This window comes from Pyrus communis, chromosome 14, assembly GCF_041283825.1.
Source record: "Pyrus communis isolate YQ-2024b chromosome 14, ASM4128382v1, whole genome shotgun sequence".
NCBI lineage: Eukaryota > Viridiplantae > Streptophyta > Magnoliopsida > Rosales > Rosaceae > Pyrus > Pyrus communis.
In genome coordinates this window covers 681,531-700,658 of record NC_142578.1, presented here as the reverse complement: position 1 = coordinate 700,658, position 19,128 = coordinate 681,531, and the positions used below count along the sequence as shown (strand labels likewise).

Sequence of the window (19,128 nt, the reverse complement as noted above, 5' to 3'; positions counted from 1 at the left end):
CTAGATAATATCCGAAATTTTCCTCGACAATCAAGACCATGAAATACAGTTGGACGTGAGAGGAAAGGACGTAGATTGCAGGGCAAATCCTAAAATCCAATGTATAATGTTGTATGTAAAAACTACATCATAGTTAGCAACGTCACGACATTGTATTTCTATCAACGCTGTTCTTTTTTGTTCTATGAGTACGAGGAGAACCATCCTTTTGCTGTAACAAAGTGAGGTTACCGGTCTTTCCCATGACGGTACAAATACAAGTTACGACTAAAACTGTAAAAATTGATGCCATATGCAACGGATCCGGCTGGAATGACCCCCATAATAACGGCGGCCTGTCCACGCTGACTGATGCAAATCCCTCCCTCGACTGCCTCTTCCTGCGAAATGAGCAAATGAGAGGCTTGTGTGTATGCAAGATGAGTTCTGAACATATTGAAAAGAACTCGACTGAGGCATACCCCAACACGCCCTTTATCGAGTCCCACAAGGATGCAGAACGTTTAGTTGCCTGGCTTGATGCATTGGTTCTATGCTTGCCAAAGTTCCCATCTCGTATCCCTGAAATAAGCATGAAATTAATCCTACTATGGTTTTTCAACTAGATAGATGATAAAAGTCTGAAACCTATACCAGTGCCTTTAGAAGCAGCTGAATGGCCTTCTCTAGATGCTTTAAGCGAAGCCAGTTCTTCGACAAGTGCACGTTCCTTATCACTGTCATTAAAATTACAATAAATTCCATAGAATAAAATGAAAGGTATTGGGATATCAAGCTGGATGTCAAGTTCAACTAATAAGTTTAAATTATAGGAAAGAAGGGAGCATAACATAGTTTAAGGATACCAACCTGATTATCTTTGGGATCAGAACATTGACAGTAAAATGATGATCTCCTCGAGAAGAAGGTCTGTTGATGTCTGGAACCCCCATGCGTCGCAACTTTACTGTCTCTCCAGGCTGAATTCCAGAAGGAATCTGAAGCTCTTTCAAGCCTTCAACAGTTTCAACCTGAAGTTATATCACAATTTCCATGTCATACAACTTATACCAAATAATAGAACATTGATATTCATAGACCCTCACTGAGAGATAAAGCTAGGATTACCTTTATAACAGTCCCTAAAATGGCTTCGGTATAATCAATATTGATTTTTGAGTACAGATTGAGACCATCTCTGCGAATTCCAGCCTTTTCGTCCACATGGAGTACTATGTAGACATCGCCAACTTTACCCCTGCCAAATGCAGATGACAAAGAAATTAGCGCAGGGCATGCCTTATTATCAAGTCACATACAGCAACACTCGTGAACAAGGATAATCACACAAATTCTAAAAAGGTGTAACATAAAAGTGCATGCCATGGGTAGAGATCAGAAAACGTTGGTGTTTTATTTGGAATTTGTATCCGTCGTAAAGGTAGATTGTTTTCAAACGCATTGGATTAACAACCACTGAGGACAGAAATCAACAACTAGACTATATGAGCAAAACATATTTGACGTATGCTTAAATTGGAACTGTGTATAAACCTTTTCTTATCCAAATTCCCCTCCCCTTGAATTTGCATTGTGGCTCCATCATTAACACCGGCTGGAATGCTTACGCTCATAGCTCTTTTTGACTGCACTTGTCCTTTGCCACTGCATCTTTGGCAAGGATCAGTGATTATTCTACCATCACCACCACACTTTGAGCAGGTTGATACCTATTAATAAAAAAACATCATCAATGAAGCATATCTCTAAGACGTATAGTGTAATCTTGAAAGGATGATAAGAAGAAAGAAATCTACGGTGTCTATTTTACGAGGCTAAGAAAATTTATGCATAAGACCATCTCTAACCGAAAGGGCTAAATATAAACCCGTCTTGAATTATAGCCCTGCAAAAAATTATTTTTAAATGACCAATATTAGGCCATACTCATATACCATCTCCAACCGGAGGGGCTAAACATAGCCCCCTTAATAATTTATTACTTTTAAGTTTATACTTTAAATTTATTGGTTAATTTGATTTAATTACATTTGGATGCTTTTAAATCTAAATGTTGAATTTGAATCAACTATTGCATTTGAGGAGCTGGGCACCAAAAAAGGGCTAAGAAAAGGGCTATATTTGGTCAGCCTGATGCCTCTTTGGCTAATAATGGCCTGGTGGACTCCACATAATTATAGCCCAGCCATCGGTTGGAGTTGAGTTTTTGGGCAAATTAGGCCAGCTTTTGGACCTTTAGCCCTTTCAATTAGAGATGGCCTAACTGGACCTAATGTGGTTTCAATGACTTTTAATGTTATAACAGGTCTGTTTACCTGCGAAATCATTCCAAATGGTGTTTTCTGAGTTTTCATCACCCCTCCTCTTCCTCCACAACCAGTACATGATTTTATGCCTTTATCAGATTTAGCACCTGTTCCACTGCAGTCATCACATGTCTCAACACAAGAAACCTCGATTTCTCTCTGTACCCCAAAAATGGATTCTTCAAAGCTCAAATACAGATCGTACCTGCAACATGAAGTTAAAAGAAAAGCCAATAAAACATAAATTATGTGCCTTCATGAAGATAATTCAACAGTAACAGTGCAGCTAGACAGTTACCGAATGTCAAGACCCTGGTTTCCCCTGTTGCTGAAATTGAAGTTCATGCCTCCTGATTCACCCCTTCCTCCAAACATCCCATCCGAACCTCCAAAGAATGTATCAAAAATGTCAAAAGGATCCACCTATTGAACGTTGATGGTTCCATTAGCATGCAGTTAAACTAGTTATTTCCTTCACTAGAAAAGCATCCAAAATTAAATTACTAAGCACAATACATGTTCCCGTGTCCATATTACTCAGAAGACCAAGAAGATCTTACCCCTGATGGACCCATGGTTGAGGAATCATAGTCTCCCTGTAAACCTGCTTCACCAAAGCGATCGTATAAAGACCTTTTCCCATCATCTGATAGGACCTACAAAGATTCTTCATTAGAATATGAATGATGGGTTCATAGAACAACAGTCAAATAAACAAATGACGATAACTGAATGGGAAAAAAAAAAAAAAAAAAAAAAAACCCATCTTGTACTGAAAACTGATACCAAAAGAACAACGGAAATGTGAAAATGAAGAGAAAAATGACAATGCAGCATCATTGAAGAAGAACAACTAGAAATTGTAAATCGTAATACCTCATATGCAGCACTAATCTCTTTGAACTTGTCCTCAGCTCCACCGCCCTTGTCCGGATGATACTGCTCCAAGTTACAACATTTCCGACATCAAATTTCAATTCACCTTAAACTGGGATTATATTATATCATCTTCTCTACATGAGTATCATGCCTAATTACAACATAATCGACACCAAAATCACCGCCTTCCGGACGAAAAATCTAAAGCTTTCGCTAACCGCAACCCTTTCGAGCATATCAAGCAGCTTAAAACCAGCTTAGTTTACAGTGCTAAATTGGGTTTCGAACTATCCAACTTCAAACTTGTGAAAATATTTTCTTTGGCTTCAATTTCTAGGCAAATAACACGCATTGTGACATAAGCAATAAGAAGTAGCTCACCTTTCGAGCGAGATTTCGATAAGCGGACTTGATCTCCTGCAGCGTGGCGGTTCTGGGGACGTTGAGAGTCTTATAGTAATCGGTTCCGGCGGCTCTCACCGCCAAACGAGCACAGCGCGGGGGCTTTCCACGGAGGAAAGGAGCGGAATTGGATTTGAAGATTTTTTTACCTCTGGCGAAGAATGTAGAAGCGGCGGAGCTGAGGGAGTAGCTCAAAGAATAAGGCGGAAGTGGAACCACGGAGTTGGGATTTGGCGGGAGATTGGAGATGCAGTTGGTTTGGAGTACGGGCATACTTCGGTTTTTGAGATTGAAAATGGACGGTGGAGATGGTTCGATGGAGATTAGGAGGGTTTTGGGGGTTCTGCAGAGGTTTTAGGGTTTGGGGATTGCGTTGAAGAAGAAGTAGAAGATGGTCAGACTGTCAGAAGTCGGAAAGAACAAAAGTTTGGACCCCAATTGGCAAATATTTTCACATGCGACAAACAACATTGAGGCAGATATAAGAACAAGGAAAAATAGAAAGAGTCTGTTTTACCCTGCTAGAGCATCAAAATAGTGGGGCATAATTGACCATTTGCGATCCATTTGGGATCTGATCATATGAAAGCCTCTGTATATACACACACACACACACACACACACACATATATATATATATATATATATTTTTTTTTAATGAACTTGCAAGTTTTCATTTCAACTCAAAGCTTGCTCAATTTTGTTCTTCTGCCGCCGTATCCGCCATGTTATAAATTGAGCATCATTTGTATCAACTGTTTTTGTTTTTGTTTTCTTTTCTGTGATGGAGGAAAGAAATTTCGGTTGGACTATCCTAACATAGCTCTCACATTGGGAGGACTATTGTGAAGTAGGGTGAGACCAAAACAAACAAAGGAAAGTCTTGACACTACCAAGTCCCAACCAGCAGCTCAGTGAGTGCAAACAAGTCAATCACATAATCCTTCAGTTGAGTTGCAGCATGTGAAAAATGCAGGAGGACTCATCCAAAAGTATCAGTCACAAGCTACCTACTCGGATAAACATGTCTCCGACGCTACTCTCCCAGAAATTCCACCTAAGATCAAAGGACTCAAATCTACGACAACTAGATCTAGGTGCTATTGTAATGTTTGGTTCATGTCCTTCGACGTTTCTCTTCTCGTTGCAGCTCATCCAGCAGCAGATCGATCACATGTGCCACTGATTTGTATCCCACCTCCTGGCCTTTACTTAAACACAATGTGTAGAAAATTAAGCACTGAATGTGAGATTTAGAAGAAAAGGGTAATGAAAACATGTAAAGGAACAATAGAGATACATATATTTGTATGTTATAAAAGGCTTCAGTGGAACCATCTTTCGCAGAACTATCGTTTACTCCTGTAGCAGGGCCGGCGCTGAGGGGGTGCAAGTGGTGCTACTGCACAGGGCCCCAAATTGGAAGGGCCCCCAAATTTTCAATTTTGCATGCATATATATATAGTCGTATGTGTAGAATATTACAAACTTGAGTCTTAGTGCAAGCGGAATTATTGCTTCTTTACATCAACCTAGGGGATGAGTATGAAACTCATCTCCATCGTTTGCCTAACACCAGCAACAGAAGTTGGTGACTCCATAAACTTGAATCAGCAAATGCACTCTGTCATGACTCATGACATGGTTGGTCCATGTCGAGATTACCACATCGCTTGCATTCTCTTTCGAAATGCATCTTGTATTCTTGTTGCTGCACTTATGTACTCTAGATCTTTTTTTTTAAGAAAAGTACTTCAGATCTTAGAACCAAGATAGTTAATTACCCGCAGCCCTCCACAAATGACGAAAAGTGGGCAATTTGTAATCTTTGGTTCATAAAAAACAGGCTATGCAGGCAAAGGGACTGATCCATTCTCCACACGAACGGGAAATTAATTTCAGATCTGAACCCATCAATGAATGAACAGTGGATCTTTCTCAGTATTCATCGCAAATATAAGGACATGTATATGATTGAGTTTACCGTTATGTGAGGATAAACATACACATAACATGTATTATTGAACACGTTTGAAGAATGACCTTCTCGAATAGCTTATGTGTTACCATATGTGTTGACGACAAGGTTAATATAGGTTGACATGTCTTCAAAATTCGTTTGTGGTTTTACTTTGTTCCTACAACAACCCAAGTCACTTGTCCACTTCTATAGTTCTCTTGCTCCCCAGATATTGCCTAACACTACCATTTCCCCTCCTATTCTAATTTTCACGGTGACAAAAGCAATGCCATCGGTCTTCGTTCTTTGATCGAAGCTTAAAGAAGTGATTTCCGTGACAAAAATAAACGGAGGTATGCGAAAATCATTTCCCTACATACATTACTCAATTTGATGAAGCGGCTGTTGACTTGGATTAATTCGGATTAACGTCTGCGAAAATCATTTCCTTACGTAAAGGGTTGAATAATCGACAAGGGCTGAAGAATCGACAAGGAGTCGGTAACATAAATTCATGAACGAAAATGAACAAAGAATTATCAAGTTCACATTAAAGAATTAAAATGAATTGAATTGAAAGAATGGAATTTGTAAATTTACATGATGTTCTATATCTACATGATCTTCTTCAACTACCTTGTACAGTTTTGCAACCAGTCCCCATTTCGGCAACGACTTAACTCGAGAAGAAACGATGGGAGGAACACAATCTGTGGGAACGCCAGCGATCGCGATTCAGCGAAGGCAATTCTATCTGACATCCTGTTTCCTAATCTGAGCTCTTTTTTTTTGGAAAACTGCTTCCTCCCTACGTACACCGCTGTGCTCCGCCAAAACTCGAAAAGAAAAAACAACCAGCCTAAGACTGCCTGTCTATGTACAAGTTGCTTCTCCTTCCTCTCCTTTCGGTTGGGGCTGCATTTTTTGACAAACTAATTTCTCCAAAGCTTCCTTCATCCACCAATTTTGACATGCTTCTCTAGCTTCAGAGATCGTCACCTACAAAAATATGAAAAACATACATTTAGAACATACATTACTATGAGTGAGAAATCTTCATAGAGTTCAGCCAATGTAACACAATTTAGAAGAAGAAACAATTAGGCAAAGTATATTGCAATTCCACTTACCCATTCACGTTTTCGGGAACTTTTCTCGGGCCAAAGTTCCAACTGTTGCTGAACAAGCAAAGGGAACATGTACCCCTCATGAACCGTGCCTTGGGTTTTGCTCTTGTAACGCCACGATCCCAATCTAGTCTGCAAGTACATCATCCAAACAATCGATGAGTAAACGGATTCGATTCAATTCAATTCAATAAAATTAAACTAAACTGCTACAGAACATGATTGCTCTATTGGTAATTTGCAGATACTCACTTCAAGATGGCCAGTCACACCAGCTTCCTCAAGCGTCTCTCTTTTCGCCGCCTCTTCAATTGACTCATCCATTTCCCAACCTCCCTGTAATCAATCACATTGCGAATACACAAACGTTAACGACAATCAAAAAACGAAACCAACAAACAAAAACAGATGCTTTCTAGTTTTGTATTGTAAAATTGGACAAAATTTAGTACCTTTGGGAACAACATTCCTTTCCCCTTCTGTGAACTAATCACAAGAACTTCCAGTTCCTCATCAGATGAAGTTTGTTTTTCCCGATATCTGTATGGTATGCATCTGCAGGATTCCAAAATTAACCCAAGAAAAATTAGATTACAAACATACAAAATCCCAACAAAAAGGTCAACCATATCAACCCATGACAATTGACAACAATAATTCATGCATCTAATCATAAAGACCACAACTTTACCAGAAACCCACTTGAGAATTTCTTAAATTCATGCATTTAATCACAAAGACCACAACTTTCATTCATTTAACAAAAACCCAACTGAGATTTTCATAAGTTCAGGGGTCGAAGATACAAGAATTTTGAAAAAGGTCCAAAACCAAAAATGTAAATTTGAAAAAAAACCAGAACAGAGATATGAAACATACCCTACAACTTGGCGGCAACCTTCTTCATAGCGCTGGAATTGTCTTCCGGTCCGGGAAACCAAAGAAACCATGTTCTCAATTTGCATGGGGATGAAATCTCCGCCATTTTTCTTGGAGAAAACGGGAGAATTAGAAGAATTGCAAATCAAATTCACCAAAATATTTTTTGAGAGAAGGAGACCCATCGATTACTTCTCCAACTTTCGCTACGCGTAGATTGAAAGGAAAAAATAAGAGAAAATTGGAATATTTCTTCAAAAGAAATAGAACCCACCAATTTTAGAAGGTTAAATTTGGAAACTGAAAATTCTAAAAATTGATTGGCTTTAATTGTGTGAGCAGAGAGGAGGAGGAGAAGAAGGAGGGGTTTGAGAGTTTCAGTTCAAAAGCGCTTTTGTTATGGAAATTGGAGAATCTGAGTGAGTGATGAATATCCGAGGATAATAAACTTCTTCTGCGTTGTGCTTCTGCTTTTGTTTGTTGGAGATTTTCAATTATATAGAGGGCTTCTGGAAATAAAGGAGTGGTCACTGCTTGTTTGTCTTCAAAGGACAACGGACGCGCATGTGGTGGTGGCAGTTGACAAAGACGGTACCTCTTTTTGGTATGTGAAATTTAGAGATGGAATCCTATGTTGCTATGTTTATTTTAAGTCGCTGAGCTTCTTTGTTCTTTTTGGTGAATCTATTTGTTTCTTCTGTTTTCTGTTTTTTGAATTTGTTTGGTTAATTGAAGAAGTAAAGGAGAAAAAACAAGGTAAAAAACAAATAACCAAACAACCAATAACAAAAAAACCAACAAAAACTTTACTAGAAATGCCCTTAATTTTAATTTACTAAACCTAATTTCTTGTTTCTATTAATCTGAAAAACTACCATGCAATATTTCCTTCATTCCTAAAATAAAATGATAAATTCTCCCGTAATTAACTTGTTATTTTTCATTTGTTTAACATTTGTAATTTTAAATAATTTGATCAAGTTGTATTTACGCATCGTCTAGTTTTGCATGCTAATTCTTTGCCAACTTAACCTTGTTGTGCCTAATCATGGTTGTATAAAACCATGCTAGAGTTATGCTTTCACCAACTGTTTGCATAACTTGATTGATACCCTGGAAAAGAAAATGACCAATAAGTAAACAACATGGGCGGTTCAGATCAGTGTCTACTTGGTGATCAAGTGAGGACGCTCGTACAGTATCAATCAAAGCTTGATATTGAATTCGGCGATTGTCAACGCGCCAAAACGAGAGTAGGAAGATTTTTCAACTTACGGGTTTTGAGAATTTTAAAAATTGCATGATTGCAAGATTAGAACAAAGAAAGTGGGCGTGCGAAGGAGAAAGAAGGGAGGCTTTGGCTTATCTACGAACGTGTACGTGACGCGTTTTAGAGTTCAGTCGCAGCTGGTTTTCAATAAAATTATACAAATGTGGGGTGACGATGACAGACGACCTTACACGGTTTCAAAGGGCTTTTACTGAAGACTGAAGCAATACAGTGCAGTGGACTAGTGGAGTGCAGTTCAGCAGGGATATTTTTGCCTTAATCGTTTGGGAAAGTCATTGTCGTTGCCTTTCACTAGGGCTAGGGTTTTAGGAAAGTTACTGCTGTTGCCCTTCACTATTGTGCTTCTCTAGTATCAATCTGGTATTGGTATTAAGGTCATCTCCAATCAAATGAGAGTCAGATGACTCATTTTAGTTTTATAGTCCTTCAAGAATTTAATATTTTAATGAACATCATCTCCAACCGAGGCGCTATGGCTAAATATAGCCATGTGACAAAAAATCATCTCTAACCGAAGGGGTCAAAGGATTATAGGCCAAACATAATTTATTATTTTAATTGAATTAATATGGTTACTTAAATTAAACTACCTCGATAATTTTTTGAGATGGAATCTCAATAATTTTACGTCTTGGATTTCGCGTGCCACGTATCGATATATGTCCAACTTTGCATATTTCTTGTCGATATGGAATCTCAATAATTTTACATCTCGGATTTCAAGTGTCATGTGTCAATATGTGAGAAATTTTGCAGATTTCTTGTCGATAAGGAATCTCAATAATTTTACGTCTCGGATTTCGAGTGTTACGTATCAATATGTGAGTAACTCTCCAAATTTCTTGTCGATGTGTAATCTCAACTTGACTACTGCATCAACGGCCATCAATACAATATGGGGTATTACTTGGCAGATGACATCTATCCAAAATGGGAGACACTTGTCCAAGCAATTCCAAACCATGTGGATGACACCAAAAGGTGGTTTATCTTACACCAAGAGGCATACCAGAAAGATGCTCAGAGAGTTTTCAGTATTCTACAAGCACAGTGGAAGATCATCAAGGAACTGGCAAGAGGGTGAAGTCGAGATAAATTGAACTCCATCATGATGTCGTGCATCATATTACACAACATAATTGTGGAGGATGAGTGTGATGGCTATATTGATGGAGAATCTGATGACGACCAAGATGATCCAGATAGGTCAAGGAATGATCGTGCAAAATATATGATGGGCCTAATTTGCCTTTCATCCAAGAACTGGTAATATCTTGTTAAACGAGTACATGAGGCGCAATAGGATGATACGTTTGCGTGCCACAAATAAGTACCTACAACAGGATATTGTTGCATATATTTGGACCAAAAGAAGCATGAAGTAAACATTTAAGTTTTATGTTGTTAAATGTTTTTTTAATGTTGTTTAAGTTTAATGTTATTTAATGTTGTTTAACATTGTTTAATGTTACTTAATGTTATTTAATGTCATTTAATGACGTTAGCTAGTAGGTAGCCGTTGGGCTTGAATTATGGACCAGCGCAGGGTTGGTTGGTTTAGGCCAGCCGGTTGACTCGATTGTGCAATTGTGGCCCGGTGGGGCTCACGAGCCATTTGGCCTAGCCTTCAGTTGGAGACGGTTTTCGTGATATTTCTTTGGCCCTCTAACCTTCTGACCGGATCGGTTGGAGATGGCTTAACAATTTGTCATCGGTGGTTGAAACTTGAAAGGAAGTAAAGTGACCTTCAGTTTTGTTAATACCATGATTAATATTTAATTTTAGGTTGTCTTAAGTTGAATACAGTACCAAGCGGATAATTTATTTATATTCTGCCAAGCATGAGGGAAAATTGTTGAAATATGAAGGTTTTGTGTCGTATGATGCGTGTGCGTCTTATTGTATGCATATAAGGTTTTATATAAATAGCATTTATTCCCCAATTATTATTTTTAAGTTGGATGTTACAATTTATTTTAAAAAATTGCTAAACAAATATTAATGTTTTTGCATCGCCAGAAACCTCATGTTGAATTCCATATGCGAACAATGTAATTATCAGATCGAGCATGCTAAGAATCTTTTTATCGGAGAGTTCTGCATGCAACGTGATCGATTTGGTCTTGAACCCTCGACGTAAATTAGTGGTAAACTACTCAATATGAACATTTTCAAGCACGTTGAAAAGGTGGATACAAATTAAAAAAAATTGTCCTGCAATTTCAGTAATGGTTTGAACTTTGAACACACGCACAGCCGTTTACTATTTTGTATCATTTTGTTGATTTAATCTTTGACGTTTAAAGTCAACCTATAGCTATGCAAGTGATTAATATGTGAATATGTTTCACACCAAGTTTATTTATTAACTTAACTTGGTCATTTTGCTTTTGTTGAATATTTAAAAATCAACCCAAAAAGTTCTCGTAGTTAATTTTGATTGTCTAAGAGCTCATTTAAAAGCAATTTTAAAATGATTGAAAAAGTTTTTAGATAAAATGTTTTTGGATTCTAAAATCACTTTTCTTGCAGGAATTCTTGCAAGAAGACATTCAAGTGATTTTCCATACTTTACTTGCATTTTTTTACAAAAAATTGGTTCAAAAAATATTTTCACAAAAAACGGTTTCAACCATTATAAAAATACTTCCAAACAAGCCCTAGTACTGAATTCCGTCTTTTCTATTTGGTGTCGAGTCACTCCCTCGACTTTTTATTTTTTTAATTTTTTTTATAAATCTTTTGGTAGATCATGCTTTTATGGGAGCACATAAGCTCATAATTTCTTCATAGATAACCAGCTTTGGAGGTTTATAAACGTATACCAACTACGAAATAAATTTGTGATCGGATTCACCGACTACGTCATTTGTAAGTGTTCACTGAATAGACTATAGTTTACTGATCTGTCTATCGTAAGTGAGATAGCTAGTGGGCAAAAGTATTAGTACATTAATAGTCTTGTTGGTGAAAAAAATATTGTTAGTAAGAATATATCATAAGCTGGCTAGTAAGCCAATCCTAGTGGATATCTTCTCACCACCAAGACTATTACATGCAATACTTGAGGAGCTAGCTAGAGGGACCGCACAACTTGCAATGGTCCACTGGCTAGTGATGCCGTTTGTGTGCACTACCCTATTTCTATCCGCTTTATTGATTAGATTCCTAACTTTTGCATTAGTCATCAAGTAATCAAATAATTAGAATACAAATGGTGAGATGATTTAATTAGATGACTCCTTTGAACCTGACGTAGGGTAGAGAGTGGGATCGATATATCAAGCCAGGAAAACCTTACTTTTCTCTAGAAAGAAAGCAAGAACGAAAGATATCACAGCCAGGTAAGCAAACATGCATCTTCTGAGAAATATTAATTGTAAAATGAAGATTGATAGAAATTTTTGCGGTTCATGAGTCGATGAGGAGGTTGTGATAATGTTAATGTCAAAATTATACCAACATAAAGAATAGAATAATACGAGAATTGCAGCATAAAGTTGTGATATTTTGCTAGCACGGGTTGACGAGACAAAAGACGACTCAAAAGATAGTCACGCACCAAGTTGTGGCAAAAGATCGGGATGCAGCTTTTTTAAAAGAGAGATTCAAAGAGAGGGTGTGTCCAAATTTCCATTATGTCTTGGTGCGTCTTTTTTTACATCTTTGGTGTGTCTTGTCGTGTAGGATCAGAAGCTTTTCTCCAACAGGTTGTCCTACGTAAGGACCACAACCCACAAGGGATAGGCCCTTGACTTTTGCTTTTCCATCCTTGTACCATATCATGTCTGTGTTCACCACCAAAAGTTACTTTTTCTTAATATGATTATCTCATGTCAAGACGAAGACTTTAGATTATAATCCCGTTACCTAATCATATTGGTGTTAGTATCATATGTGATTGATTTTGAAACTACGATGACCTTCGAATCAACCTTCTCCCTCACTTGGCACTTAGATTCGCACCAAATGCCACCAAACGTCTAGCATTCCCTCACACTTGGCACCAATGAGTTTTTTATTTGATTTGAGAGAAAAAAGACGACTATAACTTCGAGTTATATGAAATATGAATATTAAGTAATAACAGGATGACACTTCGAATTCGATATGATAAATTTTTTTACCCTTAAATTATGTATCGAAAGAGTGACCACATTCATTATGCGCAGAGCAACTCCACATGTGATATCCCGTCCCTAAAATTATTATTTTATTTTATTTTTGACGTATTTCGAAGATTTGATTGGAACTAGTTCTTTATTTCTCTAAATTTGAGAAAAACGAAGTGAGGGTTACTTTAGTCATTTCTAATTTTCTCGACCTTTCGGTCAACTCTTGAATTGGTTAGGTAGAGTTCGATTCCATGAGCGTGTAGGCGTAAACAGATCTTATTTCCGAGTCCGAACGAAGAAGTTAGAGTCGTTTGAAGTTGGTGGCATTTTGATAATATTATCAAATTGCTATAAATTAAATGGGAGGGAAACCTCCAGCAGAAAAGGGGGAGTTTTTCGGAAAAATGGGGGACAAGAGCTGCCTAACCCGTTTTTAGGGAGAAATTGACCCATAAACCCACCAAACTTGACCCACTTGTATCTTTTTCATCCGAGCTCCGTTTTGGATGATCTTGGTGTCCATGGAAAGCTCTTGGCGAGCCCTACATTTCTGTGATTTTAGATTTCCCCATTTCCTTTCCATCTTTGCAGCTCGAGGTCGCAAAGTCTACGACTTTTCCGGCGGTTTTATCATTTTTCCGGCGATTCCGGCAATGATTTCCTTCGAGTGAGGTATGAAACTTCATCTACTCTTCATAATCTTCGAGTAGGTATGCTTAGTTTGTGCTTTCGTATTCGTTTTAGAGTTGGGTGTTTAGAACACCTAGAAATCCGGTTTTCTCCGGTGAAATTGGACAGTTTCCGGTTAGAAATTATCGTCGGCCTAGTTGTGAAAAGTGTTTCCCTTGTTGAGCTCTAGCTACCACGTAAATTTGAGCTCCTCTAGTTAATGTTGAAATTCGGGGTTTGTAAACCCTCCACCTTGACTTCCACCGCGTGTGGAGGTGCGTGGGATCGTTCACGAGTGTTGTCTAGGTTTTAAATACCTTCTAGTGATCATGTGAACCTATGTCTAGCTTGGTTGCCAAAGATTCAATTGTTGGGTGTGGTGATCAATTTGGACCGCCACTTGTTTGTGTAATTGACGACAATTCGACCATTGGATCATAATGAAATTTTAGTATGTTATCCTCGAAGCATAATGTGGACTTTGGAAAGTTATGGATCATAAATCGGATTTGCGGATTGTTGTGGACCCCATCGTTGACCGAGAGTTGATTTTTGGTCAACATGTCTCGGAATGTTCTAAATAATAAAATTAGTACCATGGGAGACATAAGTGAAGTCTAGTGGGCCTACATTGGTTAGAGAGTGACTTGAACATGTGTGATATGGTTATTACCTTGATTTCTTATATTGGTATCATATGTGAATTTGACTTAATCTTATAATGTGATTCTATTGAAATGTGATTATATATTTATATATATTTAGCCATAGACCTATGTTTATCAAACATGATTTGGCTTGTGTACTGATGATGATCGTGGTAGGTGAATTGACGTGCATATTCGAAAGGTGTTTGAATTACATAGATGGTATGTTATGATGAAATGTGAGTGACTTTAATATGTGTGAATATGAAATGGCTTTATAATCATTTTTCCTATAAATTGTTAATTTTCATATTTAGCCAATGATATAGTTATATGAAGTGGGATTTGACGTGCATATTGGAAACATGGTTTGTTTTGTATGAATGGCTTGATTTGATGAGGTGAGGGCTAGTGGTGGACCGTTAACCCATTGTCATGGGGTTTGTTGCTTTGAAACATGTGTCAATGCTCGTTTCATTATTTCATTTCTTGTTTCGTTGAGCCTTTATAACTTGAGTAACTTGATTCATGTGTTGTTTCATCGATTGGTGATTATGCAATGTACTCCGCGATTTCGTTGAGTGATGGTCCGGAATCCTTCCTACTCCACTCCGCGATTCCGTTGAGTGATGGTCAGGAATCGTATCTTGGTTTGGGTTCCGTTGAGTGATGGTCCGGAATCCCTCTTACTCCGTGATCCCGTTGAGTGATGGTCCGGGATTGTATCCACCTTAGTTCATTGAGTTTAGTTTGAGATGGTTGCAAAGGTGTAGGCTTTGGATGAACTATGTCGCCCTACTTCTACTTTCATTGTGTGTATGTGAATATGGATGTGAGATGCCATGGTTGTTTGGAATGAACTTTTGGATTTTTGGGTGACTCCCTCGGTGTTTTCAAAAGTTTGGTATTGATTTCTTATGAAAGATTTATATTCAAGGTTTATAAATTATGATTGACGGCTGGTTTTATTATTGTATCACATGCTTATTTTATTGTCCCTCACCCGAGCCTCTCAGCTTATCTGAGTGCCTGAGTTGCCAGTGCACCAATTCCATTATATTGGCATTGACTTTACATATGACAGGTATGGGTAGATTATGAGAAACCGCTTGATATTTTGGTTCCGTTGAGTGGTCCGGAATCCTTGCTCTAGTTCATTCCGTAAGGTGATTTAGAATCCTAAATTCGAGTAGATGGGAATTACCCACAATAGATATTGTGAAAATAAATTAGAATTACCATGTTATTATTCTTAACCCCAAATTGGGAATTATGTAGAGTTCTTTAATTAAATTCGTGAAATGATATGTTATCTCACTGATTGCTTAACGAAATTAAATGTTAATATTGTACTTCGTGATTCCTTGACATGTTACAAGCTATGTATTGAGATATAATGTTGGAAGTATAGTGATTAGTATGATGAAGTGAAATGTGATTTGAGTTGTGTATTGGAAATGGTTGTGACATGTGATTGAAACGCATATTGAATTGCTTGGGAGATGTGAGGTCTAGTAAATGACCGATGACCCATTGTGATGTGGATTTTGCTTAATATTGCTTCGTTCGTTGAGTTTCGTGAATTGGGTAACTTGAATCATGTCTTGTTCCTTCGAGCCGTTGTTATGTTTCTTGGACTTCCGTTCAATTCGGTTGGGTGAATTGGAACTGAGTTCTGTTTGGATTCCGTTGAGTGATGGTCCGGAATCCCCTTTGGAGCCTTGGTCCGTTGGGTGGTCCAAAATCCCCTTTTCCAAAGATGTAGTCTTCAACTGAATTGTGTTGCTCTAGCCTTGCGTTTCGACTTGTTGTATGTGTTATTGATGATGTGATGGTTGACATTATTGATGGAGGTGATCATGGAATGACGTTGGATATGAGTGGGGTCATCATGAGTATTTTAGTTGATTAATACTTCTAGAGATTAATGTGTGCTTTGTTAATTCTTAACTATGTTACACACTATGAAATGCGATTGTATGTGGAAAACGTGATGAGTTATGTGATGGTTGAAGTGGAAACAATAAATCGTCATGTGGGATTGATATGTGGATACCATGGTTATGGTTATGACTAGACTCGTTGATAAATGTGGCTAGAGAATGGTATTGTCCATCGTTGGTTCTTGAAAATGATATATGTTGTGAATCGTGGTATCATGTTGTGACATAATTGCCTATATATTGTTGGAGGGGAAATCATGATTTTCATATGGGTTGTTATGTAACCCTGAGTCAAGTAATTTCATGCTTGTCGAGTTCTATTGATTGATTGAGAAACGTTATACCTTTCGACTTAATTGGAGTGTGTAATATGTCAACTATTGTGCATGACGAACTACGAATGGCTTGATCCCTGTTTAGGGTACGTAGGCAGTCTAACGGGGAGGTTAGATGCAGCCATAAAGCATACGAAAATAACTATGTGATTCGATTATTGTGTTGTGCTTGCCCATATCTCGGAGGTGAGATATGATAGATACGGATTTTTGGTGACGTCACGTGTCAATTCTAGACGTATGTCGGGATTGGGGCGTGACACCACATATTAGTAAGCTCTAGCTAACCTCATAATCGATGAAAACTCTCATTTCCTCCACTTACTCTTAAACACGTGTCAACAACACAATAATGTTCTTAGATCCCACATCGACCAAATGCAATAACTTCTCTCAACCACACCTCTATAAAAGGAGATTACTATTTCATTCCTTGTGTAATGATCATTTATTACCTAAAACATTGTACAGATGGAACCTTAAAATGCTCATTACTAACTTTCCTTACCACTTTATACTATGATCTAGTAGTTTTCTTCAGTTGTAAATGAGAGGTCTTAAGTTTGATTTTTACCAAATGCGAATTTGAACCATATTATTGTTAGCTCATTGTGAGGTTAACCCACCCCCTTCCCTTTAGTATAGATAATATCGTTTGTTCATCCAAAAAAAAAAAAAAAAACCACTTTCCTTGAAGAGGTCCTTTTCCCTATTCTAAATTAATCCACTTTTTTAAATCAACAATTGTCATTTTTTTCCCCTTACAGTCTGCCCTTTTTGTTTTTGTTTATTTGGCAAGTGATTGATACGAGTTAAGCCCACTGGCCCAGAGTATAACTGTAACTTAAGAAGAAGAAACAAATCTTCATGGGTTGTTTTTCTCAGACGTATATTAGCCCAATGGATTAAAATGTTTAATTAGCAAGAAGACAAGCCCTAATTAGAGTGGGATCACTCCAACCCACCAATTAAGAACTATTTATCACTCAATGCTCAGTTGACAGATCTCATGTCCAACCCATCTCTCTTTTTTTTACGTTAAGAATTCTTAATTAAATAATGTTACATGCAAATGTGGGGAGTTCCCTTCATTTACTACTAAGAAATTGTACACACCCCTACGGGTGTGCTTGAGAGGTTAGAATAAATGGAGTTTTTTATTTTTATTATTAATTTATAAATAAGACCTGCTAAGTTTACATGGATGTGAGTGACACACTCCGACCGAGATCGGAGCGTGCTGGCCGTCACACGAAGGTGACGTAGCCATGTGCACGTGCGGAAGCTAACAAGGTAGTAGTATGAAAGTACGAATAATTAAAAAACTAGCATACAAGGTACTAATACAAGTGCTAGTAAGTGAGATACAAATTCAGAGCAGGTCTAAAGCAGTCCAAACAAAAACGACAACAGCAGTACGCCCGAAGGCGATCCTACAATGGGGAGTGTCTGTCAGAAACGCCGGAAAGCCCTCAAGGGAAACCACCGCAACGGCTAAGCAACTAGAACCTGGAGGGGCGCAAAACAAAAGCGTGAGTGGGCAAAAACAAAGCTCTTTGAAAACCATTTAGCAAAATACATTCTAACCCCTCGCCGTAAAACCTGTATACTTCCCAGAAAATAACATATGTACGTATGTATAGATATGCCCAACATGCTCAAGATATGCCATGTCAAAACCTCGTAATGAAATGTATGTGCTCAGGTATGAATCATATCAATAACATAACATCTGGCAGCCGGAGTCACCTAACGTGACCTGTACGGCTGCATATAGAGCTCAATCTCAAACTCAACAACTGAACCTGCCCACGAGTCGGAACCACTCTAGGTGGTCTGTACGACAGGCCTGGGTGTAATACATATATACGCTCTAGTGCTACGATCACGTGAAGGCTGTGCGAATAATCGCGGGTCACCTACGAGTCGGAACCACCTAATGTGGTCTGTACGACAGGCCTATGCACCTAACTTGGATCCAAGCTGAGCGTGTGGTGCGGGAGGTGAACATCACGTGAAGGACTGTGCCCTACTCTGGGCGGGAGCACTAACACCGGAGGTGCAGGTTATGAGCTCTCTAGGTCTCTCAAACTACTGCTGAAAGTAAATATGATTACCACTTACCTGGCACTTACCTGTGCGTCCACAGCACCCAATATGCATAATATGTGTATGCCACTACTAATGCGTGCAATGATGCATAAACGATAATAATAACATGCATGGCATAAGGTAAATAACCCTTTTTAATTCAATTTCTGGGAATATAAATGTATATAGGTATATACAGAAAACAAAAGCCCACTCACTGGTATGTAGAAGGGTCGTAGCCCCCCTGCCTCGCGTGTGCACGCTCGTCCTCGGAGTACGTGTCACCTAAATGCGAAACAACTATAAAAACGTTAACTTTAAAGCACATAACTAACTTCTCGTAATAACTTCTCATACATTGCTCAAAATGGACAAATGAATATACCAACGTGCTCTACACAACTTCAAGATCACAACCATATTTTTAAAATAAATTTCCTCCGCCGCACGCACCCCCACGCGCCGGCCAAGGCACGGACCTACG

At 38.3% G+C, this 19,128-nt stretch overlaps 2 protein-coding genes across 2 annotated transcripts; both read right to left on the bottom strand.

Moving 5' to 3' along the window:
* Window positions 1-56: 56 nt before the first annotated feature.
* LOC137712680 (uncharacterized) lies at window positions 57-4,040 on the bottom strand. The gene is made up of 11 exons (XM_068451809.2): window positions 3,567-4,040; window positions 3,183-3,245; window positions 2,867-2,962; window positions 2,605-2,729; window positions 2,316-2,511; window positions 1,534-1,709; window positions 1,108-1,237; window positions 850-1,010; window positions 634-716; window positions 462-561; window positions 57-380 (listed from the first exon to the last, which is right to left on the bottom strand). Exons 1-11 carry the CDS (start codon window positions 3,858-3,860, stop codon window positions 143-145), a joined length of 1,662 nt encoding a protein of 553 aa, XP_068307910.2. The 5' UTR covers window positions 3,861-4,040; the 3' UTR covers window positions 57-142.
* A 2,057-nt stretch (window positions 4,041-6,097) lies between these two features.
* LOC137713016 (nudix hydrolase 17, mitochondrial) lies at window positions 6,098-8,035 on the bottom strand. The gene is made up of 5 exons (XM_068452244.2): window positions 7,554-8,035; window positions 7,127-7,229; window positions 6,927-7,010; window positions 6,678-6,806; window positions 6,098-6,546 (listed from the first exon to the last, which is right to left on the bottom strand). Exons 1-5 carry the CDS (start codon window positions 7,736-7,738, stop codon window positions 6,421-6,423), a joined length of 627 nt encoding a protein of 208 aa, XP_068308345.2. The 5' UTR covers window positions 7,739-8,035; the 3' UTR covers window positions 6,098-6,420.
* Window positions 8,036-19,128: the final 11,093 nt, after the last annotated feature.

Coding starts and splice junctions, on each gene's coding strand:
- LOC137712680 (XM_068451809.2), bottom strand. CDS start 3,860: ATGCCCGTACTCCAAACCAACTGCATCTCCAATCTCCCGCCAAATCCC. Junction 2,512..2,604: donor AACCAGGGTCTTGACATTCG/GTAACTGTCTAG, acceptor TTCATGTTGCAG/GTACGATCTGTATTTGAGCT. Junction 1,011..1,107: donor TTTTAGGGACTGTTATAAAG/GTAATCCTAGCT, acceptor ATATAACTTCAG/GTTGAAACTGTTGAAGGCTT.
- LOC137713016 (XM_068452244.2), bottom strand. CDS start 7,738: ATGGGTCTCCTTCTCTCAAAAAATATTTTGGTGAATTTGATTTGCAAT. Junction 7,230..7,553: donor GGTTGCCGCCAAGTTGTAGG/GTATGTTTCATA, acceptor GGAATCCTGCAG/ATGCATACCATACAGATATC. Junction 7,011..7,126: donor AAGGAATGTTGTTCCCAAAG/GTACTAAATTTT, acceptor GATTGATTACAG/GGAGGTTGGGAAATGGATGA.